The 27002-nt window shown below is 44.3% G+C and overlaps 2 protein-coding genes across 2 annotated transcripts; one reads left to right on the top strand and one right to left on the bottom strand.

The window, feature by feature from the left end:
- Positions 1–1331: 1331 nt before the first annotated feature.
- fcf1 (FCF1 rRNA-processing protein) lies at positions 1332–5127 on the bottom strand. The gene is made up of 8 exons (XM_036542813.1): positions 5064–5127; positions 4574–4638; positions 4270–4341; positions 3731–3879; positions 3538–3610; positions 2686–2773; positions 2246–2340; positions 1332–1673 (listed from the first exon to the last, which is right to left on the bottom strand). Exons 1-8 carry the CDS (start codon positions 5064–5066, stop codon positions 1625–1627), a joined length of 594 nt encoding a protein of 197 aa, XP_036398706.1. The 5' UTR covers positions 5067–5127; the 3' UTR covers positions 1332–1624.
- Positions 5128–5227: 100 nt separating this feature from the next.
- arel1 (apoptosis resistant E3 ubiquitin protein ligase 1) lies at positions 5228–26679 on the top strand. Its single transcript, XM_036542867.1, has 22 exons — positions 5228–5313; positions 6831–7142; positions 8777–8945; positions 11483–11703; positions 12522–12593; positions 12902–13128; positions 13575–13812; positions 14809–14978; positions 17034–17214; positions 17521–17765; positions 19056–19133; positions 19538–19679; positions 19922–20043; positions 20302–20377; positions 20614–20723; positions 21584–21763; positions 22066–22191; positions 22432–22561; positions 24019–24077; positions 24312–24401; positions 24520–24695; positions 24864–26679. Exons 2-22 carry the CDS (start codon positions 6995–6997, stop codon positions 24964–24966), a joined length of 3063 nt encoding a protein of 1020 aa, XP_036398760.1. The 5' UTR covers positions 5228–5313; positions 6831–6994; the 3' UTR covers positions 24967–26679.
- Positions 26680–27002: the final 323 nt, after the last annotated feature.

The following is a 27002-nucleotide window of genomic DNA, read 5'->3' as shown; positions in this document are numbered from 1 at the left end:
ATCTTCAATACATTCCATGAATATTTTCTAAATACTGATATGCCAATGATTTTCACCTTAATATTACAATATATATCAACTACATTGTATTGTATTGGTATTTACTATACAATGTATTTCCTGATACTTCACTTACATTGTAAAGTTACAATTTATCTGTGAAAGAACAGCAAAATTGCATTGAATGCAGCACCACAGACGAGACAACTTCAATAACATAACCACAATTAACGTTATTGAAAGAGGTATGATATTACACCAGCAGAAGTGTGGTATGTAACCCTTGAAGAAGAACCCTCAAGTACACAAAAGTATGCACCAGAAATTAAAGCGCTTCGTAAATCTAAGACAATGTGGTGATACAGTTGAGAAGTGCTAGCGGCACCTGAACTATAGCCAGCTAACTAGCCACACTTACACGTTTTAACCTCACACCGTTTTCACACGAAGAAATAAAGAAATCAAAAGTATCACTGACACGCAGGATCAAAATATGTAGCTATTGAGTTAAAAAGCAGGAGTCGGCGGGCACAGCCTGAAGACAAAAACTATTACAGATCAGTTGCATTCTAACCAGAGGTCATCTAAGCCCACGTCCAAAACGCCGGGGGAGATTACGAAAATGCCACAACTCCTTGACTCTCGCTTTGACCGGCATCAACACACCGATATCTTCTATCCGTCATAACGGTTTTCCCCCGTCAATCCAATTTATTTTCCGGTCCCCGCGAAGCCTTGCCGACGCTGATCGCAAGCTGATCTCATGCCTCTTACATTGTGCGCCGTTCAGACACTCCCAGATCGCTGGCTAACGCGCATGCTCAGTGTGAGAGGATTACCGTATCCTCCCGTCTGGATGTACTTTTTCCTCTGCTTTCGATTCAAATGGAAGTCAAAGGCAAGTGATGTTATCAGAAAGTATTAACGCGAGTTTGTTTTACCTTAGGTGTCATAATGCAAACTTAAAATTGGGCACAAACGTGCTAACAAACAAGGGTGTTATTGCACGTGCATTGCTATTTTAGTTCAAAACAGCATGGCGAATATGTGCGGCAATTTGTGGATTTGTGTATTTTGATAGGGCAAACTTAGTTTAAATTTAGCGGAACTTGTAGAGACAGACACGGGTAAATAAATCTTAAATGGAGATATGAGAACACCAATTCGTACCATGTAATACTGCGGTGTCAATTCCTGCTGTGAAAGATGGATTGTAAGATACACATTTGATTGACTGCTTGAAAAGATCCCATGCCGTTGTGCAAAACTGCTGGATTTAATTGGAAAAAATGCACCAAAGACGCATAAAACCGTTATACTTACTCAACAAATTATAATTTATTGTGTTGCATTTAATTCAAAACAAACCATTGGCCATCTCTTTCTAGTCAAGACATGCAAAAACATCTTCAGGTTACTCTCCACTCCAAACACAGAGGCTTGAAGCATCTGAAATTACAATCTTGAAATTCTGTTCCCTTCTGTGGTCCAATATTACTGAAACTGTAAGAACTCCGTTCTCCCTTCACAGGAATGAGCAAATAAGTCTGTGATGACAATCCCACAACAAAATCCACAGCTGCTCCTGTAGCTGAACTCCATGTCTAATCCAATCTGAAGAAAGTTAGAATCTTGGAGCACCATAGTCATCAGGCATTCTTTCAATATTGTACCTGGACAAGACAAAAAGCTCAGTTATTTGAAATATAAAAGGTGGCAGTCACACTTCAATAAAACGTAAATTTTAAACAGCAGCAAAATTTTCATTTTACACACATTCCAACTATTCAGGTATCAAGAGGTTAAATGCTTGCAGTGCTTTCTTCTACAAGTTCCTAGAAACTGATGTTTGTCATATCTGGCTACTCCAGACTTAATAACACTTCAGTAACACATGGAAATGTGTCAACGATCAAACTGCTTTGAAAGGCGCAAAATGAAAGGTTAATTGGATGTCAGCATTTCCAGCATTTGTAATTGCTCCTGAAGGTGTGAAACTGGATGATGTCATTCAGTTTAACCAGCCATCAATCAAGTGGAACATTGCAAAGGTGACCCAGCAACATGGTCAAAAGCAAGAAATAAAAGCACTTTCTTTGAACAGCTGTTTTAAATATGCAGTTTTTTTCCAAACGATATCAAATCAGCTTAATAGTCTACACTGCAGGAAATGTATCTGAGGGAACAAATCCATTGAGTACTATCCAAAGGCACCAGCAGCCTTTTCCTGCCACTAAATTCTAACCTGTGGTTGGAGATGTACATGATTGGCACTCCTGGGATCTTCCGGATCCTTCTCTTCAGGTCTCTGTCCACTGTGGCCACAATGTAACACTTGTGCTATCAGAGACAGGGACCAAGGACATAAATTCCAGCATGATGCCTTCCCTTCATCTTTATATAAGTCTGAATGATGGCACGGACACTTTGAAGCATTATGCACGCATTGATTACATTACTTCATTTAGCAGATGAATCTGATGACTAATGCATAAAGCAACAAACATTTCAACTGTCACGTGCATGTTCATTTGGAATGTACATATTGGTAAAAGTTTTCAGACCACATGAGTGAGAAAGGTTTTTACATAAACACTTTCACTGCATAGAAGATACAATGAAAAACAGAACAATTACTAAAGTCTGACTACACATTTATACAGACAGAGGTAAGTGCATCTTTACCTGTGTGACCCTCTGGACTAAACAGTCATCAGCATATGTTCCTTTGTGTGTGCAGGGCAGTCGCTCAAACCGCGGATCTTTGGCTATCCTGCAGAGGTCAGAGGGAATTACAATTTTAATTGACTGAAGTGTTTGATGGATGCTAACTAAACTGTTCAAAAGAACACCTGTTGTATTTCTTTAATGACTAATGATTGTACATCTCAGGAACAGCAAACCTCAGTAATGGTGATTAGATGCTTCATTAAGCACATTCAGCCATGCGCTTGCTTGTAACATGGTTTCAGGGGTTGAAGGTGGAAAAAAATCTGCCTGACTGAAATGTTTACCCTGTATACAAAGGACCTGGGGTTTGGGGGCCTCAAAGGCTCCCACTGGGATTGAAGGACAACAAATGGGGTTTAAATGAACTAGACTTGCAGCAATTGGCTCAATGCTATTCTCGGACTGCTGGCAACTTGGGCCCAAAAACGGTCTTGTCCACAAGCAGTCACTGGAAAACTGCAAGCCTTTTAAAATGACAGTGAGAGTCCACTGATAATGTTATAGACGGCTGGTATAAGATTATAGGAACAAGAAAATATTTCTTACTTTTAGAACATCCTATTAATAAAAATGCAAGACACACACACTGACAATGCACACTGATCTCAAGAATGACCTTTTTCAGAATCCTCACAATGGAAATCTGTCACAGAAATGGAAAAGGTATGCGACTTGGATGTTTATACCATGAGACCTGTTGGATTACAGCCCTTGAGCAACTGACCTGAAGAACACTGCATTATTGTATTAAGAGGAATCACCTTTATCCCTATGATTTCAATGTGTGCATGTGTAGGGTTTTCGTACCTTAGAGCAACTCGATATTTCATTCCAAGTTTTTCTATCTCAGCCATTACGCAGTCTGTGATACAGGGTATGCCTTAATAAATGACGAAAAGAGAGAAAGTAGTTGCATGTTACTTATATTCAGAATTAATAAACTTTAAGTTTTAAATTTGATAATTACATTTAAGCTGGGCCCTTTAATGGGAGTACTCACATTTAGCATATAGACAGTCCATCATGGACTGCACTATGTCAAGTTTGGCTTTAATGGAGAAGTTGATGAAATTTGTGTCAACTAGGATGTGATAGGGAGGACCCAGCTGAGTGTTGTACTGGAAGAACAAACATGATGGGTACTTTGACCTGGAGATGGAGAGAGATAATAAAATGACCTTTACTGAAAAAGAAGACATTCTTTATTATTTAAGATTCCATTTATTAAAAAATGCAAAGCAGCACTGCAATTACACAAATGTACCATTACACCATACTATGCACCATTACATCAATATTACATTTAGACTATCATGACAAGGTGATCGTTATGCATGCCATTTCTTCTCCAGTACTGCTGTTACTTCAGCATTTAAGGTTAAGTACCTTACCCAAGAAGAAAATAGCCGTTACCGACTGTTATTACGTTATTAACACAGCAACCACAATACAACTCAGGTGACACTGCAGCAACTTAACTGACTTGGTAGAATAAAATACAACACTAACGAAATATAACTACTGGAATGTTTTACTCACACTTCCTTTTCCTTTATTGCAGATGGGTCATTCTTCTTTTTCTCTTTTGCTTTAGCGCGATCTTGTGGTTTTCTTGAAAACAGGCGAAACAAACCTTTTAAATTCGTACCCATTACCTATATTAGCCAGGCTCCTCGGGATTGAGAAGGTTACCCGGCTAAACCGACTAGTACCTTAGCATCTTAATTTCTATAAGTAAAAGCAGTTAGCTATGATTCAAATCAGAATTCATCTTACGAACATCTTACGAGTTGATATCTAAATAGCTAAATACCCTTTTTTTCAGAAAGAAACATGAACTTACATTCGTTGGTCTTTTAAACTAATCATCCTTTTCATCGCAGCGTATTTCTTTGTCTTCTGCTTCCCCTTTGAATGAAACAGATGAAGTTTAGTTAACAAACTAGTTTGTTAGCGAATTAAAATACAGCCAGCCTAACTAAATAATACAACCGGCTACGACAAAACGTACAAACTAGTTGCCCAGATTGTTGTCGAGCTCAATAGTCAGTAAACGTACAGTTAGCTGATTAGATGCACCAGACGCTTCAGCTACTTGTTTATGATTAAATATGTGACTAGTAAGCATCAATCAGATTTTAACCAGTTAGCTCGCTCGCTAACTAGTAACCTGTTACTGAACTATGTACACACAGCTAGGTTGTACGCCACGAAGCTTGCTAGCGACTTGCCCGACCATATTAAACTATACATTTGATAGTTGGTAACACTGCCTTTTAACGCTAGTTTTCATATGTCGATAAAAAAAATCAGTTGACTGACGAGCTAGATACCATTTTATCCAAAGTCGTCCTCCTTCCCCACTCCAAACCCTCGTGTTGATGTGCTACGCCAGGTTTGTACGTCATCAGCAATCGACAGCTTCGCCTCCATTTGGCGTCGCGTTGCCTACGCATCCTGTGTTTCTTCCGGCCGTCAATAGGTAAATACACTCAAGGTAAGAGCGGTATCTGGCGATAAGATGAATTAAAAATATTTACTTACTAACAGTTTTCTTGGATGACCGGACTCACGTTAACCACCGTAAGCAAACATATAAAGTCTCTGCATCAGTCGTTGTGGTTTGGTCGCTATTACACGTGAATTAGCTCGCTGCAAAAAATATTTAATTTTGCAGAGACGTTTCTAGCTAGCTGGCTAGCTATACTGCAACCTGACAGCTCGCCTGCTGTCTGTGTACCCGACTATCATGAGTACCCATATTCAAGACCAATCTTGAATCTTTTTTTATTAATCATCTCAGTTTAGTTAACTTACTGGATAAGTGACATAATATTATATGCATATTAGCAAGCTAGCTTGGTATTTGTCGGTGAAACTGTTTCAGGTTGTCGTATGTTAGGTAGCCATGCTAGCTCGTAGCAGCAGCTAGGTATCTTTTAGCAGCTACCGTTCTTGCTATCTTGTTGCAGCGTCAGGTAGCTACACTCTTTCGAGGCATCATATCGTTATTTGTGTAGCTGTTTCTTTGGACAGTTAGCTAGCCTCTCGGCTAAACGTTTGTGTTGTGCATGGAGGCAGCTATCACAGCTAGCAAGCTAACGTTAATCAGGATGAGAGTGAAATAGCTGATCATACAAGGTGAGCTACTTGTGCTTTTTCAGGAAGGAGCTAATACCATGATTTAAAATGTATAATACCTTGTTTGCCATTGTTTTAATTTACTTCGTCGTCCATAAACGTTGTGTTTTCCCTTCAAATTGGTGCACGCTTCATTACAAAACCACCCCGTGTCTCAGCTAATGTGACCAGCTGTCTAGCTGTTTCGCGATTGTACGAAGGGAAGGCAGTGCTATTGCCCTGCTACTGGGTTATTTGCAATAATAACGTAGACTCGCATGGCAATGCAATCGGAACTTTCGTTTTTGCGAATCCTCAAGTTCCGATAGCGAGTCCGGTTGTCTTTCCGAAAGGGTCATATGCAAATCACTGCAGCTGTGACCGCTTTCACGATTCAAAAAGTATTGATAATCATTTAAATAAAGTACAGCCTACAGTACGATTGAGATGGATGCCTCATCATATGTAGCCAAACAAGACTGTTCGCTTTTGAACTATAATGTCAGAATACCCTGCCGCTGTCATTGATACCTTGCCGTTATGAAATCACAGGGTCATGAAGGGCATCCTCTACGTTGTCAGTTTTAGATGGCCGTCATTATAGCATCTGGAGGATAATATGAATCCTTTACTCCATAGCAGTTTTCAGCTGCCCGGAAAAATGTTTAATAAGCTGTATGCACTGTGTGGCAATTTCAGTGAGCCTAGATTAACCCTGTTCACAGGGGCGTCAGTGTGATGCATGTATATTTCATTCATCCAGATTGCATGCCAGGCACTATTACCCAACACTCTTCCAGTGTAACACTTATGAATATTAATGCCCTTTTTGGACATCACTCTACAAGGTGCTGCTTTACACCAGAAAGCCTATCTTACCTAAGCGCATTGGCACTTTTTTCCCTGCAGTATTTGATATTTCATGCATTTTACATTTTGCATGTGAACTACATCCATCATCTGCAACCATTTGATTGCAGGTATCTGGAAGGACTTTTGGAGGAGTGACTCGTTTTTGATTTGGGAAGGCGCTGACCCGGTCGTGGCACAGCAGCATACAGGGCGAGAGGCGGACGGGGCCGGGCCGCATGCAGCACTTTCCTGAGAACGGAGAGAAGTCCGAGTCCAGGCTGAAGATGGTCTGATGGACCGACGCTTCTTGCTGACCTTTGCCTTCTGCTCGATCGCGTGGATTCTCTTCTGGGAGGTGCGCTGGAAGAAAGGGAAAGAGAGTCAGATAGAGGAATGGCTACAAGGGCACAGCCTCTCCGAATACAAGCACTTGTTTGAAGGTCAGTGTGGGGAGTGATTTCATGGTCACGACTGTGTTCACGATCTTTGTGGTGCAGCTGCCTCTTGGACCTTTTGAATGGAAAATGAGGGGCTAAAATTTGGTGGAAATGAGAAATGAACTGACAGGTGAACTGCAGTTTGAACATGATTGATTACAGTTACAACTGCAGTCACATGGAGATGTTAATAGTGACTGTGGTTAATAGTAGATGGTGGCTAAAGAAAACAAATGTCTTGATTGTCATCCATTTAAAAGGCCATTCTGTCTGTATATTGAGTAATGAGGAGGTTGGTTCTGGTAGGACACATTTGTAATTAATTAAGCTTATTTCACTGGCCCAAGAGCAGGTGGACTATAGAACTACAGTAGAATGCAGGGTGCTTAGAGTTGGGGGTCAGTTCCAGTTGTCACCTTTTTTGACTGTTCTTACAGTGTTCTTAGTTCTCATTGCTGTACTCACTTCCTCAATCTGCCATCAGTGATAGAGTAATAACATTTTTCCACATGTACACACACTTTCTTTTATGACTCCAATTTAGCCTAGTGTTAGCTTTGATTGACAAGGCAGTTCTCGGATGATGTGTATGTAGTACAGCAGTATGCAGACCACATCTTGGAGACCCACAGTGTCCTCTGGTCTTTGTGTTTGTTAAGCCACTAATTACTTAAGTGGATCAGTTAACTGGCCTGATCACCAAGGGGTGAGTTACAGCTGTCAATACCAATAACACGCACTCACCTCTCATTGGTCCAGGGGTGTCACATGGTGCATTTTGGCCACCCAGAGGCCAGTGCACATTGTGTGAGAAGACAAAAGCAACCCTCTTTGGTTGATAATTCAGAGTGACCTGTAAAAAGCTGTAGGATTGCTATTCTCTTGGGACAGCTTTGCCCTACTTTGTGTTGTAGCCCCTGCATGGTCGCTTTATAAGGGTATTACTGTGGTGTGATGGGTGGTAAGTGTGTTACTGCGGCATGGTCGGTGGTCAGTGATACTGCAGTGTGGTGTGCAGCGAGTGTTACTTTTGTATGGTAGGTAGTAAGAGAACTGTATGGCAGGTTGTGAGAGGGTTAGCATATGATGCATATGGTGGGTGTTACTGCAGTATAGCAGTGTTGCTGCAGTGGTGAGTAGATAAATAGCACGGCAAGATGGTGAGTAATCTGGGAGATAGATTGTAATTGTATGGCAGGTTGGAAGAGGGTTATAGGGTTATCATTATATGATAGGAGGTGAAAGTGTTACTGTAATATCATAGCTGGTGAGTATTGTTATAGCATAGCAGGTTCTTAGTGTAAATGCCGTATGGTAGGTGGTTGTTTTTACTGTAGTGTGGAAAGCAGTGAGAGTTATTGTTGTATGCATAGGTGATGAGAGAGTTATAGTCATGTATATATAGGTAGTGAGTGTTATAGTTGTATGAAAGATACTGAGAGGTACTCTTTTATACATAGCTGGTGAGTGTTTTAGTTGTATGACAGATACTGAGAGGTACTGTTCTATATTTGGCTGTTGAGAGTGTTATAGTTCTGTTATTGGTGGTAAGCGTTACAGTTGAATGATGGGTGATGAATAGGCGGTGATGGTCACAGTTGGTATGATTGCTGACCCATCTGCGTTGCGCCCCCCAGATGTGCAGACCCTGGAGGAGCTGAGCCTGAGCGTTCTGACCCGTTTGGAGGAGGTGGTGAAGGAGCAGCGGCGGTGGCGGGAGGTGGCCGAGGCCCACATCCAGCTGCTGCGGGACTTCGCCTTCCAGGAGTGGCTCTGCTCTCAGAGCTTGGAGCACTACTACCACACGTAAGTGCGTCATTCGCATGTGTCATGCACTAGGGAACATTGCATTAATGCATACTCCTATTTAGAGTGACCTGCATAGGTTACAGTTTTATCCATTTATATAGCTGGATATCTACAGGCACTTATGGGTTAGGTACCTTGTAAAAGGGGAATTGGAACAGTGACCTTTCGATTAAAAGCCCTGCTCCTTACCACTAGGCCACACTACTGCCCTGCTTACTCAAACTCTCGAAAACCGCCAGCTGTTGTCAGGAGTCATCCCTGCTAGCACAAAATAGCATCTTGCTATGTCCTTCAGAAAAGTGCTGTTCATATGTATCAGAGAAAGCATGGCGTGAATGACTCAATTTGTTGTTGTGAGGTGAGCATTGTCTGTCCTCTCTGCTGTTTACCATTAGAGGGCAGCACCTCCTCGTTCATGGCCAGGTGAGCCAGGTGACTTTGTGCTCAGAAGCCTGCTGTTCTTGAAGGGGTCGTTGCATTGGGGAGTGTTCTTTAAGGGTTACTGCACTTACAATCAGCAGAATTTCCCTTACTACTGCAGTCGACTGCAGCTTGCAATAGCTGATGTAGGAGAATATGACTTTGGCAAAGGAGCTGTGATCCAGGTACACAGCAGTAGCAGTAAGAGCCTAGGCAAGGACTGTTCAGTCACTAACATTAACAGATTGACTCAAGTAAATGAATGGCTCCATTGCCTGAATGAAGAGCCGATGAGAAGCTGCGCTATGTACCACATGTGTAAAGTCGAAGTGACTCAGGGAATAGAACAAGTTCAGGGAACAATAGTGAATTGCTGGTAGGAGGCCAGTATCAATGCAAAAGCCTCTGTGATCTTGACAAACACTGTATAAGGTCCTTATCAGCCAAAGCATCAGCCTTTCTGTCCTGAAGTCTTCTAGAAAATTGCTACCATCAACACATCCTCCTATAGGCAGCAGGCACGAATTCTCCTGCACTGATTTATAGTTACAGTACGACATTGCAGGTATGTAGTATTTTAATTTATTCAAAGTCTTTATTATAAATTATTCATGTATGAGGATAACCTGCTATACTGTATTAGTACAGAAATGTTGTTACTTGTACATTAAAATCTGACTTCAGGACTAATTTGTGAAACCCTGCCTGTTGTTTCATGTACAAGAATTTGACTTTGACAAGAGACCATGTACACAAAATACACAGAAACTATGAGACATGGAAACACAAACTATGAGACATGGAGTATCAGTAGCTAACTGGTGATGAAAAGGTGAGAGAAGACAACCAAAGCAGTGTGGGGAATCCATTGAAGGTAGTTGACTTGGTTGAGTGGGATTGCAACAATCCACAGTTGCACACAGCTGCCTCCTAAACAAGCTGTCCCTGTCAGTGTGTTAATTTGGTGAGATTTTTTCTTTGAATTAATACTGATTCCTGTCAATGAAATGATTCAGTAAAATGTAAATCCCATTTCTCTATACAAATAAAACCTTGGATCAGGTATCTCATGAACGTGCAGCTGGAAATGTTTAACTCTGACACTCCAAATAAATAATTTTCTTGTTTTTTTTTTGAGAGTGAAAATGTGACCATGTATGGAATGTACATTTCTAAAAATATCAAAGTTAAAGTTAGTTAAAAGTTAAAAAATACACAAATTTCTCCCACTGGCCAGGCTATGAGGGGGATGTTTCCGAACCTCAGGGGGCCTTCAGTGGCCCCCAGACCCTATTCCTTCTGTACATGCGTTTCAGTCATGGGATTTTTTTCTGCCTTGTTTCTTTGGTTTTTTTTTCTGCTGAAGTTGCACCAAAATCCATGATGTGCTTTGTTTGTTATTTTAGTGCATGCTTAACTGTGTAATTAATGCATCTTCCCAATGCAATTCTCTGTTTGAACCAGATAGCTGGCACAACATGGATGTTTATACACATAGGAAAAATAATGGTATTAACTGTTTGATTTTTTCAAAATGATTAGAAAAAAATCACCGTAGTACACCTTAGTAGATGTCCAAGGAACAGGACTGGCTCTGTTCAGCATAAACCAGTAGGACAGTATTAGAAAATATTTTGTTTGTATTTTCTTGTAAATATGGAAGATATTAAACATGCAGAAATGAGCAGCAAATTCAGGACACGTGGTTAGATTGCTGTCTCTGTCTGTCCGGTTGTTTAAACCGTGGATGGTAGTAATGTGCTGCTCTGGCAGCCTGGTGCGGTCCAAGCTGCCCACTATGACTGCAGAGGTAACATTGACCATGTGTGACCGGATGAGCAGCAGGGGGTGACGACAGTCTCACTGTGGGGGACACCAGAGATGCAAAAGCTTTTCTGTTTGACAGATTAACCACCTGTGCTGACAAGGAGGAAACCATAACCAGGGGCCAAGGAGAGGCTGCCCAGGCACACTGCTTGTCTGTTTTGACTCAGTTGGTTGCAAGCCTCTTAGCGTGTGGTTCCACGGGTGATTGTTTCAGTGTTGTCTCTTCCCTGGAAGTGTGCGTCTACGTTTTGAATATTTATTGTGCTTTTCTTTTGGCCGTGGCGAAGACTGAAGACCCTGGGTTGTATGAATCTGGATGATTTAGCCCAGTTTGACAGTCAGCTGCAGCTCTCTCTGGCCGCCTGGGGATACTACTACGAAGATTACATCAAGCTGTCCACTGGGGTCAAGGTCCTCCAGGCCTCTAGGGGGAGCCGTGACCGAGAATACGAGATCCAGCTTGTGCACAGCCTGGCAGAGAGGCGCTTGAATGAGAAGTGGTCAATTGGTGAGTCCCTAGGCTGCCCTTGACTGATTCACCACGTGTGATTTGGCTTAGTTGCATGTGCAAAATTTCATTCAGCCAGTAATTGTTGATGAGAACTCAGATGAGCACAACTATCAGTTTTAAGTGTACGTGCAAGACTTGGTCAACTAAAACCGCACAGATATTTTCAGATTTGAAAATGAGAAGTGATGCTTTGCCACATGAAACAACTTCCTGCTGTCAATGGCCCAACGGCAGTGTCCTATCAGATGCGTCTCAGCACAAATACAGTACTGTCCTGCTTAGTAAAACAATATATGCTTATGTTGTAAGTTCAGTGTTTTGATTCCCTTTAATGCATTAATTAATTTGAGCCTCACTGGCAGTGATGATCTTGCTTACAGTGATCACTACTGCTTACCTCACAGGGGCAAATATTTGCTCACGCTTAGGTTACTGTCACTATAAAATCCTCACTCTTCAATTTTGTGTAACTCGTCTGCGGGTGCACGCGAGCTCAGTGTTTGCAGGAAGGTGGCTGTATGTGCAAGGTGCTGCATGGTTATTTGGGCTCAAAGTCCAGCGAGGGCAGGGCTAGCAGCTTTGTGCCTTTTTCTCACCCCCTCACAGGGGTTGTGTGTGTCGCCAGTGAAATCGTTGCCGGAGTGGAGGCGAAGTCAGTGTACAGTGTGGGCGTGGAGGAAGTACTCTGTGCAGAATTCGCCTTCCTTTTTCAGAATGAATGCCTCACTTTCTCTTCTCTGTCAAGTATCCGTGTGACGTTTCAATGCAAGGAGCCGGACCTGGAAAAGTCTCATTTTCCACTGTTTGCCCTGCAGCAGGAGCTCTGATATTCGGCTGTACTGTGGCGCTGTGCTTCCTGATAAGGGACCTCATGTTTTACGTGATTGGTGAGTCAGCCTGCGCCTCTGTGTGAGTGAGAGAAGTGAGGTCTGGTCCTTCATTGCTGCAGAGAGTCAAATCAGACATGACCTTCATTTATTATAGCAACCAAGAGGCACACAACCAGTGATTCGCTCCTAACTTCTAATGTCGAAGTAGGGTCAGTGCAGGTCGTTTATGACCCTGGCTGACCATGAATGAGAGAGTAAACTCTCCTCAGTGCTTCTTTTTTTTAAGTGGCTGTTGTCATCGGTACGTTTGTCATTGCTTGCAAATTAAACTTTGGAGTGGAGGCTGATGGCTTCTCTCTCCCCAGGTGGAATTACTGTTTCCATCATAGCGTTCGTCTTCACCATCAAGTTCCTGTGCGAGCTCGCGGCTCGGGTGGTCAGCTTCCTGCAGAATGAGGACCGCGGGCGGCGGGGTGACCGGAGCATCTATGACTACGTGCGGGGCAACTACCTGGACCCGCGCTCCTGCAAGGTGGCCTGGGACTGGAAGGACCCGCAGGAAGTGGGCCAGACCATGAGCTTCAGGGTTCAAGTACGACCTTCCCTCTAACCTCTGAGCCCAGCTCTCTGCTGAAAGTCTACCGTGTTCTGTCTGTTTTGGGGAAGAGCACATTGTAGCTGTGCATTGTGTATATAGCAGGGGCTGGAAAAAACTGCAGTGTTTACAGATGAGATGGAAGGGCAAGTTCTGATCTTGTTCACCATGGAAGGGACAGAGTGAGCAGTATGCCTGGGTCGAGGTGTGTCAGTCATTACATTATTGTTATCTAGCAGATGCTCTTTTCCAGAGCAACTTTCATAGGTTATATGGATATCTACTTTGGCAATTGTGGGTTAAGCACCTTGTCCAAGGGTACAACAACATTACTCAAGCAGGGAATTGAACCAGTTACCTTCTGCGCCTTACCACTGTGCCACTGCGCAGACATGATAAACAGTATACCTAATGCTAAAGCCACATCTCATGTCCCCCTCCAGCTCTTCTACAAAAATGGCCAGCCATTCCCTGCACACCGGCCCGTGGGGCTACGGGTCAACATCACGCACATCGAGCTGGCCCTGGACATCCCTGTCACCCAGGAAGTTCTGCAGGAGCCCGAGTCCAACGTGGTCAAGGTGGCCTTCACTGTCCGCAAAGCTGGCCGCTATGAGGTGGCCGTGAAGCTGGGCGGCCTCAACGTGGCCTACAGCCCCTACTACAAGATATTCCAGCCAGGTACCGCCTCCGAGTCACTGCACAGGGCTGTCTTCTGTGGGTCAAATGACTGTTTTCAGCAATAAATGCTCGTTGATATTCCCATCAGAGTAATTTTGCTTTTATTATGTGGCACACAAGACCTCTCTCCATTTGGCCTTCTTTCAAGCTGAATGTCAATGGATCGGCTTCATTTTCAGACTGTATCGTCGCGAACCCATAGTTCCGTGCAGATGTCATCAACGTGATGACCTCACCTGCTGTGCAGTGGCCACAGTGACCACAACCTGCCTGTAAAAAGAATGCCAACGTGCATTACGCTCTGTTTGGCAGTCAACCTGAGTACATAAAGCATGGTTTACCAGCAAAAAGAGCTGCTTAGGTCATGCAGTTTATTTTGATAGTACCAGTAGCATGCATAAAAGCGTTCACCTGATCAGATATGTATCTGCACTCTGGGGCTTTTTCTCTTAGCGCCATATGGATTTTGCTTGTTAATTCAGTTATTGTGTTGAAATTGTCATAGATGGGCCTGTTACCAGGGGAAATGTCACACTTTCCGTGTGAAAGAATACAGTGCAGGAAGAAGATGTGCCTAACGTTGTGCTGAGATTCATTTTCTCTCGCCCAATGTGAGGCATTGTGGGTCTCCTCTGTTCCCAGAGTAATTTGTTCTGTCAGCAGGGGTTTTTCTGTGTTTGGGCTGCATTATTCTCATTGGTCTTTACACAAGGAAGTTTTCCAGCATTAACATTTGAGAATTTTTTTTTTTTTTTTTAAAAGGACAACTGAAGAAGTTTGCAAAGGAGCTAGAGTACTTCCAGTTTCTTTTTTTTGCAAGACTGCATATTAAGTCTGTTTTCTTATTAGCACTGAGCACACAGATTTTAACTTCTCCAAACCTTATGTGACTTGACTTTTGCCCATATGCTCACAATAAATTGTTAACAAGCAAAAGCAGACAGTGACGCATCTGTTGAGTGGACCTTAATCCTCCCCTCTCTCTCTCCGTTTCAGGGACGGTGGTCCCGTCCAAGACGAAGATCGCCTATCACTTCTCCACCCTGGTGCTGACCTACGGGCAGCAGCACACCCTGCAGATCGAGCCGCGGGACGAGTACGGCAACCCCACCAGTAACTCCACCTCGCTCATCGATGAGGTCAACTACAGCGTGCGCGTCCACCCGGTAAAGGCGTGCTCCGCCCAAGAGCCGCTCGGCTGCGTGACTTCATATTTACCGCCTGGCGTGGCGGGACTATTACTTAAACAGCGAGCTTCACAAATCCCGAGTAGCTGTCATTGGATACGGCAATCAGGCTCTGTGGAACAGATTCATAGCTCCTCTAGGCTAGTGCTCCTGAACTGTGGGGGTCATGGACCAGTCCCTGGGCATGGGAAGGCTGAGACGGGTCCCTCAGCACCCTTTTCCAAATTTATAGCTGCCTAGCTAGCAGAGTAGCTAGAAGTATGGTCATTTGCTTGGCTAGTAAAGGTAAAACTCACCTCCACGACAATGCTGTGCTGGCCACCGTGTTAATGCAGGTTGGATTCAGGCCTGCTGAAATTATACAGAGACAAAGTAAAGTCAAAATGGTAGCATTCACATGTGGTGATTGATAGCTAGTTGTGTCCCTTTCCAAAAAGCAGTCTTGTGAGCTATGCTTTTTATTGAAGTCATGCATTAGTGGAGGGTGAAGGAATTAGAACACTGTGTTCATGAGTCTTAGAAGAAAAAAACAGTGTCATCCATCACACATCAAACATGGCTTTTTTCCTGCTGTGTTATCTGTCAGACTGCTAAATAATAATAGTGTGAAACCATCAAAACTGCTTTGAACTGGACTGCCAAATATCCACTGCTGAGGAAGTCTGCGGATAAGAAAATCCACAGCTGAGTGAGCTCACAGTAAAACATTTTCTGAAAAGCAGCCCTGGGATGACAGACTAGTGCCTGCAAAGCAGACGCAAGAGAGCGCAGAGGTTTCGGCAAGCACGCATATGTGTTTATTATCATTACCGCGTGCATGAGGGGGTCAGATGAGTAAAACTGTGCATGTGTTTTTGCAGGCCGAAGGGAATACTGGCTAAAGATGTTTTTACGTGTAGAGTTTGCTGTGAGAACGTCAGGGGTCTGGCCACTCTGTGGAGGTCATATGTTGGAAAAATAACAAATATTTCAGCCTCTGATTTTTTTTTTTGCAACACAACAGTAATAAGCAGAATAAGACTACTTCCATAAACAAAGTTAGGCCTATGTTTTGATTATTTTCACAGTAATTTTATGGGTATAGATCAAATGTGTGTATAAGTGGTTGTACATTTGTGTAAAAATCAATGGTGACAAGTGGGTGAGGTTGGGGGTGAGGCATAGGCATGGCATCAAACACGCGATATCAGTGGGACAGATCCACAGAACCAAGAACAGAGACCCAGGGTGAAAGAGCGATAGAACCATTCATAAAGAGATAACACATCTGCAAAATGTTGTTCCCCTTCATTTTCTGAGTATTCTAGAGTGTTCCTTGAAGAACAAAGACCGTAGCAAACCAGTCCCTAGTATGAAAATTGTTGAGAAGCACTACTGTAGACAGTAGGACATTACAGCAGAGATTAAACCAAGCCTACACCTCGTAGCCTTCATTATCATGTATAACCAGTCCTGAAACGGTGGTCTCATCACTGTTTTGCATGGGCACCTTTGGGTTGGCTGAAAAATCACCCTGGGCAAGTTCTTGAGTGGTTGTAGCCAGGTTTTGTAAATATGCCTTGGTGTGTAGTATGTAGCACATCCAAAGAAACACTTTCCCTTTTAAAATACCTTCTCTGGGGAACATAGTGTTGATTTTAAGTTTCAATTATATGTAAAGATTAAAACTTTAGAGTGTTTTTACAGTAACTAAACAATACAGAAAACCAGAAGTGCACTTGGTAGAGTGCATACGTCTGCCACCTTTGTAAGTCAGCCGCATGTAACAAGCTCTGAAATCCAGTCATGTCTTCTTTTCCTCCAAGACAGTCATCTCCAGTTATCACCCAAATTCTCTCCCAGCCTTTTCAGTTGTCTTGTTAACAGGTAGACAGACACAGAGGGTCAGTCCAACCTCCTTCAATTTCCAAAGTAGGGGATGATAAAACACTGAACATATTTTCCTGTTGGAGGTGTAAAATGAGAACGGTGCGGTCCCGTTGGTCGGTGTGTGTGAACGAGCCCTGCTCTGTGTCTGTGTCTGTGTCCGCCCAGCTGGGCACCCAGGATGAGGACATCTCGGAGGACTACTACAGCAAGGCGGTGTCCTCCAACAAGCAGCTGTGCCAGGTGCTGCTGCGCCTCACCCTCAGGAAGAAGGGCTGCTTCCGGGCCTGCATCTCCTACCAGAACCAGCCCCTCAGCAACGGGGAGTTCGACATCATCGTGCTGAGCGGTGAGTGGCTGCCTCCTGTCACAGGGGAGGTGTGGAGGGGAAACGTTCCCTTGCACAGGCGTTCTGCATGGGATTTCATAACACTGAGAGAGATTTTAATATGATTCTGCTCTTACTTCCTCCATTTTACCCAGCTACTGTAAAACCTAAGCGAAGAGCCTGAACTGGTGTGTACCTGAGTGCATAACCACCTGCACTCATGCAGACTCAGGGTCAGGAGGACTTTCAGTTAAGGGGCCTTGGGTTCAGGGTGGTGGCAGTCAGAGGTCCTGACAGGACGCCTGTGCTTGTGTCCCACTCACCCAGAGAACGAGAAGAACTGTGTGGAGAAGAACGTGTCCACCCCAGGGATTAGCATCTACTTTGAGGCGTACCTCTACAGCACGGGCAACTACAGCAGCTCCACCTGGCAGCTCCCAGCATCCTCCCTGCTGGCCCCCCAGAGGCGGCCCTCCACAGCGGACGAGGAGGAGGACCGCGACTCCCCTGTGGAGGGCCAGCCCGAGAAGGTCAAGAAGCCAAAAAAGGTCTACTGTTACATATCGCCAAAGGTGAGTCGGGGGGTGACATACATGCTATCGCTTCTGTTAAAATGTTACTCATAATATTTCTTCTCAGTTTCTCAGAAATATCTGTTTTCCCCCTCACTTGGAATGGGATCCTAACTGTGGGTGGGGTCTAAACTTAGGTCTAACCTAAATTAGGAGGTGAGAGGGCCTCTTCCTGTTTCTCTAACATGCGTCAAAAGCCTAGGGATGTGCATGGTCAGAAGTAAAAATCTGTTGAATCATCCATGGCTGCTGAGAGTCAGTAGTTTTATGGTACACTGTGATCTGAAATTATGAAAACAGTAGTAGAATATGAACTAGTATTATAAACAAGAAAATATCTTAAAGACAAATAGTGTAATAACTATGCCATTGTATTATTGTGAAATAATATTAATATAGATCATAGTACAAGTAAAGAGTAATTCATATTAAACCTACAGTAATACATAGCACATACTTAAAGAATAACAACTTTGCACAGTAGGAACATATTAAACACCCTAGGCAGGAAGGCCGTGTTATATCTTTTAGATCGGCTAATCGGTCGCACGAGTTGTAGTTCCAGTTCCGTAGCACTTGATTGTTAGGTCAGAGTCCATTAGTTGAAATGTAAGCTGCCATATTGGGTCACACACACAGCTAAGGTGTGTCAGGGGAAACCAGATTAAACTTGCCTGTGTCTGTCAACATTTGAGGGGGGTACTGCCACTGAGATAGCGTCCTTACCTAGGTGGAAGAAGTGACCGTTATTCTAGGGGTAAAACAAGGAAGCAAGCACACACTAACCACACAGAAAGCAAAACCTGATGAAAGTGAGGTAGAGATAAGAGATAACAAACCACTCAAGATCTATTTGATCATTTTATTTTCTTATTTAATTCAGAACGTAACCATTGAAAGATGTTAACTTGATTTTCTCACCGTAAAAAAGATTATTATGGACAAAATAGGCGTACTTTCAGCTCCATGAAGCACGCACTGTTCATTGGTCTCTCACTGGTTGGAAATGGTGCCTACAGCAAGGCAGAGAGGAAAGTGACAGATTGGCACTTGGGGTCCTTCAATGTGCCGAGGGTCAGCTGTTGGGGTCCCCTGGTCTTTCTGTTTGTTACCCACTTTTAAATGCAGCCATCTCTGAAGCAGGGAGAGGATGCAGGAGGCTGAAATCGTAGAGGGAGGCAGGGAGCCCCTGTGCGAGTGGAACACTGTATATGTGCTGGGGTTCTGTGACATCTCCCGTTCCACCGTCTCCACGGTGCTGATACTGTAATGTTGCCATTGTTATTTTAGCAACTGTCGGTGAAGGAGTTTTACCTGAAAATTATTCCATGGCGCCTTTTCACCTTCCGAGTCTGCCCAGGGACAAAGGTAATCATCCTCACCTCTTTATCCTACAAAAGGAAGCAGTGATTGTTACATTTGAAATTAAATCCACAGAGGAGGGGAGAAGGGGAAGTTCTCTGTAGACAATATGTAGTGAGTAGACTACTCTAATAGGCTAATACTCTTGCTAATATATGTATTTTGTTTTCTGATTATTTGGCACAGGCTCTTACCCAAAGAAAATGAATATAAATAAATATAACATGGCATGATCCATTAAATGCATATCACAGAAACAAGAGAATCAATAGGAAAGGTACAGAATAATAAATGGAATTAAAGCACACAGTACTGAATAGGGTTGCTTAACAGCAGTCTGTCATAAATATTTGACAATATGCTGTTAATTGTAGCTGGTTTTTGCATTTTACTCTTTTTCCTCACAACAGTTCACATACTATGGCCCAGACCCCATTCACAAATACTTGACGTTAGTGGTCGATGATGGGATACAGCCACCAGTGGAGCTGAGCTGTAAAGACAGGAACATCATGGCTGCCACTTTCATCCGCTTTCTGCACAAAAACATAGGTGAGTCTGGTCAGAGGAATGCAGTCCCGAGAGAGTGTGAACAATGTTTCAGATATGAGAAGAATCTCTATTTTGACAGTCTTTCCTTTGTACCGCAAAACTGGAGGTGTGAACTTTGACCCACTTCAGTTCCATCTGTTAGATACCCATTTAGAAAGCCTCTGTTCAATCTTGATGTACCTGTGTGTGTGTATGTGTGTGTATGTGCATGTGCGTGCATGTGTGTGTGTGTGGTTACTCAGGGGGTTCAGAGACATTTCAGGACAAAGTGAGCTTCTTCCAGCGTGAGCTCAGGCACATGCACTCCAAGCGCCCTCGCACCAAGACCTGCCTGAAGATCTCCCGCCACGCCATCCTGGACTCTGTGAGTGTCCACCCCTCTGTACCCCCCACCTGCAATACAGAAAACACTACAGGAGGGCTGCCTCAGCCAGACAGTGACATGTGACCACGTATCATTCAGATTCAACAATGCTTTCTAACTGGCGACCAGAATGTCCAGTTTCATAGGCAGAGCACCCTTGCCACCAAACGTGTCACCCCGCCCTTTGACTTTTTTTTTATCAAAAGTTATTACAGGAAACCTGGGTCATGATGTGAAATGTTGGTTTCCTCTTTACAGTCTCTCAAGGCCACCAGGAACTTCTCTGTGTCGGACTGGAGTAAGAACTTTGAGGTGGTGTTCCAGGACGAGGAGGGTGAGTGGATCTCGGGCATTACGCCTTGGATTTTGATAGACAGGACTGATAATGTTGAGCGATAAAGGATCTGTTCTGTGTTTTGTTTGAGTCTTATGAGCAACCATTCTGTTAGGTGATAATGGTGGTTGATTTCTGCTGATTCTGTTGATTGACACTGATTGATTGATAACATTCTTCCCCTTAAGACGGCTCTGTGGTGTGCGGTTCTGTCTGACCCTCTCGTCTTCCTGTAGCTCTGGACTGGGGCGGGCCACGCAGGGAGTGGTTCGAACTCATCTGCAAGACCCTGTTTGACACGTCCAACCAGCTCTTCACTCGCTTCAGCGACAACAACCAGGGCCTGGTACTCACCCGTTTTCAATACGCTCTTAGTGGCAGGCAGAGCACCAGTCTGTTTATAATGAACAACAGAGGTGCAGCCTAGTGGTTTGTGAACTGCTTTTATAATCTGAAGATTGTGTGGTTGAATCCCAGGTGGGGAACAGCTGTTGCACCCTTCAGCACAGGAGTTCGTCTGAATTGTTTCAGTAAATATGCAGCTGCATAACTGGATAATGTGCTAAATGTTAGCCATAAAAATTGCCGTGGAAAATGGCATAAGCCGAGTGGACTCTGCATAAGGGCTGCCGCTGTGTAATGCCGAGTGAATCTTAAAGTTCTGAACCCACTTGTGACCTCTGTCTTTGGACAGTGCAGGCGGCAGGAATTGGATGGGTTCATCTAGCCGGGTTCAGAACACACAAGAAGAAGACAAACAGAGTGTGGTTACTACTGCACTGAGTGTTGCAGTATTCCTCTATTCAACCTGATCATAGTAGCAGTGGAGGCTATTCCCTCGGGGCAATGGTAGCTACTGTTTACTATGTATGAGTACTGGATTACTATTATTAAAAAATATTATGCTCATAATGTCTGTTACTGATGTACTAATGTCTAGTATGTGACAATTATAACAGTATAAATACTAAATTTGTAGTGCACACTAATGAATGCATAATTATGCTGTGCTGTTTACCCCCTGCCATGACAGGAAAAGACGTAAAAAAACGGCAAAAGCTGTCTGTGCTCTTTATTCTTTTGTCCCACATGCAGCTTAATTGGAATATGGTCACTTTCCAGCCATAGCCAGCATGTACAGTAGCAGGTGTTGCTGTGACCCTCTCCTAGCACAGAAAGAGCCAATCAGTGATCTGTGTATCCCAGGTGCACCCAAACGCAGACCGCCCGCCCCACCTGAGGCTGAAGGTGTACGAGTTTGCGGGCAGGGTGGTGGGGAAATGCCTGTACGAGTCGGCGCTGGGCGGGGCCTACAAGCAGCTGGTGCGGGCCCGCTTCACCCGCTCTTTCCTGGCCCAGATCATCGGCCTCAGGATGAACTACAAGGTGGGCCAAACTCCGGCCCGAGAGGGACCCCTGACCAGAACTGCCGTCACGCTTCTACCTAAATATTTACTTCAACACTTTGCCCCTTTGGGAATCCTAAGTGTTACATTTTTTGCGAGGCCAAGTAGTTGGACGGGCCCATTCTTTGCTGTATACACCGGGCTGCGGTGGTGTTTATATAACACACAGAGGATCTCTCCCTGGTCCAAGTTCTCAAGTCATCCGTGCTCTTTCACCATGACAAAATTCTGTGTTTATTTTAACGTCACCACTGTTTGATTCCGTTTTTATTTTCGTGGCAGTACTTCGAGACGGATGACCAGGAGTTCTATAAAACGAAGGTCTGCTTCATCCTAAACAATGATGTCAGTGAAATGGACCTGGTGTTTGCGGAGGAGAAGTACAGCAAGTCAGGGCAGCTGGAGAAGGTGATGCAATGTTGTTTTCAGAGCGCTTCAATTTTCCCTTCTGTACTTCTTATGTGAAAATAGGAGTTAAGCCCAGTGGTTTCGAAGACAAGCTGTTTTTAAGTGTAATTAGGAGTGTTGCATTTCAGAGCTCTGTGCATCTCTAGAGGTTGTCTATGTATGTGTGCGTGCTTTTTGTATGCCTTTGTGCAGTTTTTTTTTTCCCTTTTTAGCTGTGACTTCAAGTTCTCTCTCTTGCAGGTAGTGGAGCTAATATCTGGAGGTGCACAGATTGCAGTGACCAATGAAAATAAAATGCACTATCTCAACCTCCTTGCCCAGTACAGACTGGCCAATCAGGTACGAGAGGAGGTGGAGCATTTTCTCAAGGGTAAGCAGTTAACTTCAGAGACAGTACATATATATGCCTGTGTGTGTGTGTGTGTGTGTGTGTGTGGGTGTGTGTGTGTATACACCGATGAGCCAAAACATTATGACCACTCACAGGTGAACCGAATAACGTTGATCATCTCCAAACAAGGGCACATGTCAAGGTCTGGGTTGATTAGATGGTAAGCAAACAATCAGTTCTTGTAGTCAACGTGTTGGATGCAGGAGAAATGGGCAGGAGTAAAGACCTGAGCGACTTTGACAAGGGCCAAATTGTTATGGCTAGACTGCTGGGTCAGAGCATCTCTGAAACGGCAAGGCTTGTGGGGCGCTCCTGGTCAGCAGTGGGGAGTATCTACTGACAGTGGTCCGAGGAGGGACAAACCACAAACTGGCGACAGGGTGTTGGGTGCCCAAGGCTCATCGATGCGTGAGGGCAACAAAGGCTATCCCGTCTGGTCTGAACCGACAGAAGGTCTACTGTGGCATAAGTCATAGAAAATTTTAATGATTGTTACGGGAGGAATGTGTCAAAACACACAGTGCATCGTACCCTGCTGTGTATGGGGCTGCGTAGCCGCAGACTGGTCAGAGTGCCCATGATGACCCTTGTCCACCGTCAGAAGCGCCTACAATGGGCATGCGAGCGTCGGAACTGGACCTTGGAGCAGTGGAAGAAGGTCACCTGGTCCGATGAGTCCCGTTTCCTTTTAGATCACATGGATGGCCGTGTATGTGTGCACCGTTTACCTGGGGAACTGATGGTACCAGGATGCACTGTGGGAAGACGACAAGCCGGTGGAGGGAGTGTGATGCTCTGGGCAATGTTCTGCTGAGAAACCCTGGGTCCAGCCATTCATGTGGATGTCAATTTGACACGTGCCACCTACCTAAACATCGTTGCAGACTAGGTACACCCCTTCATGGCACCGGTATTCCCTGATGGCAGTGGCCTTTTTCAGCAGGATAATGTGCCCTACCACACTGCACACATTGTTCGGGAATGGTTTGAGGAACATGGTGAAGTGTTCAAGGTGTTGCCCTGGCCTCCAAATTCTCCAGATCTCAATCTGATTGAGCATCTGTGGGATGTGCTGGAACAACAAGTCTGATCCACGGCAGCTCCACCTCGCAACTTACAGGATTTGAAGGATCTGCTGCTAAGGTTTTGGTGCCAGATACCACAGAACACCTTCAGGGGTCTTGCAGAGTCCATGCCATGGCGGGTCGGCGCTGTTTTGGCGGCACACAGAGGACCAACAGCATATTAGGCAGGTGGTCATAATGTTTTGGCTCATCAGTGTATATATACAGTACATGATTTACAATATTGTGAAAAAGTGTGGTTTCTTGAATCTAAATGAAAAGTGTATTGCACTGTATCTGGACCCTGCATATCTGCATTAGATCTGCTGCAAGGGGCCCAGCTCAGTATGGCAAAACTGCTGTCTTTTTTAGGATTAAATGAACTAGTTCCAGAGAATCTCCTGGCCATATTTGATGAGAATGAATTGGAGGTATGGTAAAATTTATTTATTTTTTTTTTACTTCTCATTGATGTCCTCTTATTGATACTTGATATTGATATGTGATTGATATATATAGATACTCAGAAGTGATCACTTGCAGTTCTCTAAAGAGATGTCTCTCCACCTTGGATGGCGGTGACGGGCTAAAATAAGAAAGTGGAATGACTGCGGTGAAGTGTATCAGTCGCTCATCGATGATACTGTGTCTTTCTTTGTCTGCAGCTTCTCATGTGTGGCACAGGGGACATCAATGTCCAGGACTTCAAGGCCCATGCGGTGATTGTTGGGGGGTCCTGGCACTTCAGAGAGAAGGTTGGTGGCTTATTCCGCAGGAACACTACGTGTAGTACGTTTAGGCCAGTGCTCGGTTTCATCACAGAGTGGCCTGGCTCAGGATAGGTGACTCAGCAGGTACGGGTTTTCTCCCCAGGTGATGAAGTGGTTCTGGGCTGTGGTGTCCAGCTTCACCCAGGAGGAGCTGGCTCGCCTGCTGCAGTTCACCACCGGCTCCTCCCAGCTGCCCCCAGGAGGCTTCAACACGCTCTGCCCCTCCTTTCAGATCATTGCTGCCCCCACCCACAGCACGCTGCCCACCGCACACACCTGGTGAGTGTAACGGCTACCGCACACTGCCCACTGTGCACACCTAATGAATGTAACACCTACAGCACACATCTGGTGAGTGTAACTCCCAGAGCCCATCACACAGTGAAAAGCCCCTGATAATAGAAACTGTATCGGTGCATTTCTCACTGTCTGCCTTTTCCCCACCAGTTTTAACCAGCTGTGCCTCCCGACGTACGACTCGTACGAAGAGCTGCACAAGATGCTGAAGCTGGCCATCAGCGAGGGGAGCGAGGGTTTCGGCATGCTGTGACCCCCCTCTGAGGGGTAAGGGGCGCTCGGGAGAGCATGGCACGGCTGGCAGTATGGGACACGAGCCACAAGCAACTGGTCACATGCCACGCCTGGGCCCGATAAGGTCCCCAACACCTCCGCCATCCACTTCAAAGGAGCGGGCGTCTCTGCTCAACTCACCCCGCACATCCCAAAATCCTCCACCAGGGGGAGACCTACAGGAAGTCTTTGAATGCTCAGGCATTCCTGGTGTATGCAGGCACTTTGTATATATGACTTTTTTTTGTACCGGAGGAAGAAAATCTTTTTTGGTGCAGACTAGTGCAGTGGACTTTTAATCTAGACAGTAGAGATGCCGTTTTATGTTTGAGGGAACATACAGATGCAGTGGTGGTCTAGTGTGCTTTTAAATGCTGAAATACACCAAGACAGGCTTCTCGCACTAGCATTGACAAAGATGAGGAATGTTTCAAACAAAGTAGCAGTCCACATATAAAGTGTGGCTATATTATACACCCATAGCACTTTGGCCTTAACCTGATCAGGGAAGGAAGTGTACATATTGCTCTTATTTTATTGAAATATGTATATACAGTGATATTTAATAGTTGATATGAGGTCCACATCTTTTCGTTTGATATTAAAGGAAAAGGGACTGAAGACTTTTTTTTTTTTTGTGCGTACGCGTTTCATCAAATCTGATATCGTTAGTGAAACGGTAACTGTTTCTCCTCTCCAAACTGACATAAACCTGATTTCCCAGACCTTTTTGAAGGTTTGTATGTTGAAATATCAGGAGAGGATTGCACTAGACTGAGAGTATGGGAGCCTGGTACAATAATGGCTTTCCAATGCAAGTATGCTTCTCAGTTTCAGGTCACTGAGGGAAAACATCAGATTTCAAATGCATTGCATGCTTTATTTCATTAATGAATGCCATTGTGTGAAGTTTAGATCAATTTTTAAGCCTTTGTTTGTATTCGAGCTGTAATTGTTTTTTTTGTTTTTTTCAGACCTGCCTTATTTTAGCCCTTTGCCGCCTATTGTACACAGAGAAAAGCACATTTCAAAGGAACATTGATTAGTTTTGAGAGGAAATATCGCTGTAATATTTTTGACTGGTGAATAAACATCGGTGAAAAGGAGGTACTTCTGCTCTAAGATGTAACTGTTAGGGAAGCATAAATATGTATCCAAGGCAACATATAGACTAGGCAAGTGTCATTTCATGTCAGGATTCAGGCTTTAATTTGGTCTTCACCCCCCACGTGTGGGTTTACCTCAGTCTTTGGACTTCACTCGTACATCCAAACACATGAGCAGAGAGAGACCTGGCATCTCTCATCTCTGTGCATTATATCCAAAGGTTCACTGAATCGCTTGCGATCTGTAGATAAGTTAAACCGCTTCGTTTAACCATTCGGTTACGGGCAAAGGATTTCAAGGCAGGGCACAAACGATGATCCGCGATCATCCATATTTAATTTGACCTCTCTTCAAGCAATCCCAGTGACCATGATGTCAGCTTGAAGGAGCGTCGGGTTCTGGACACGCGCATGTATCTCCGTCTTTATACTTGATGGCAAAGCTTACAGGGTGTTGATTTGCTTGCAACACGTTGTTTTGTTCTCATTAACCTCTGACCATTTCTGTGCGCATCCGTTGTTCTGCTGCCGCCTCCTCCGGAGAAAGGCAGCCGTTTTGCTGCAAAGACTGATGATAGCGCTGATTAGCCTGAATAAATCAATTTTGTAAGTGAAACGAACAGAAACATAAATGCATATATCACATTTTTTTCTATAATGATAGCAAATGCAAATACCGCTGACGCTGACATCTTAATGATAGTAAATGCATTACCAAGGAGATTGCACAAGCCACTGTTGCACTCGGCAGTGAAAGTTCACTGCAGCATTGGTAGACGGAGCCTGTAGTTATGAAAACGGGCGCCGTGATTGAGCCTTGCTTGTAGTGCACACTGAGCACAGGCTCTTCCCTTGAGCTAGATATTACTCCGAGATCTGGATTTCTTATAGCATTTCCAGGAGGTCGTAG

Source organism: Megalops cyprinoides, chromosome 12 (genome assembly GCF_013368585.1).
Source record: "Megalops cyprinoides isolate fMegCyp1 chromosome 12, fMegCyp1.pri, whole genome shotgun sequence".
Classification (NCBI taxonomy): Eukaryota; Metazoa; Chordata; class Actinopteri; order Elopiformes; family Megalopidae; genus Megalops; species Megalops cyprinoides.
The sequence above is the reverse complement of the archived record's forward strand: the minus strand, read 5'-3'. Positions and strand labels throughout refer to the sequence as shown.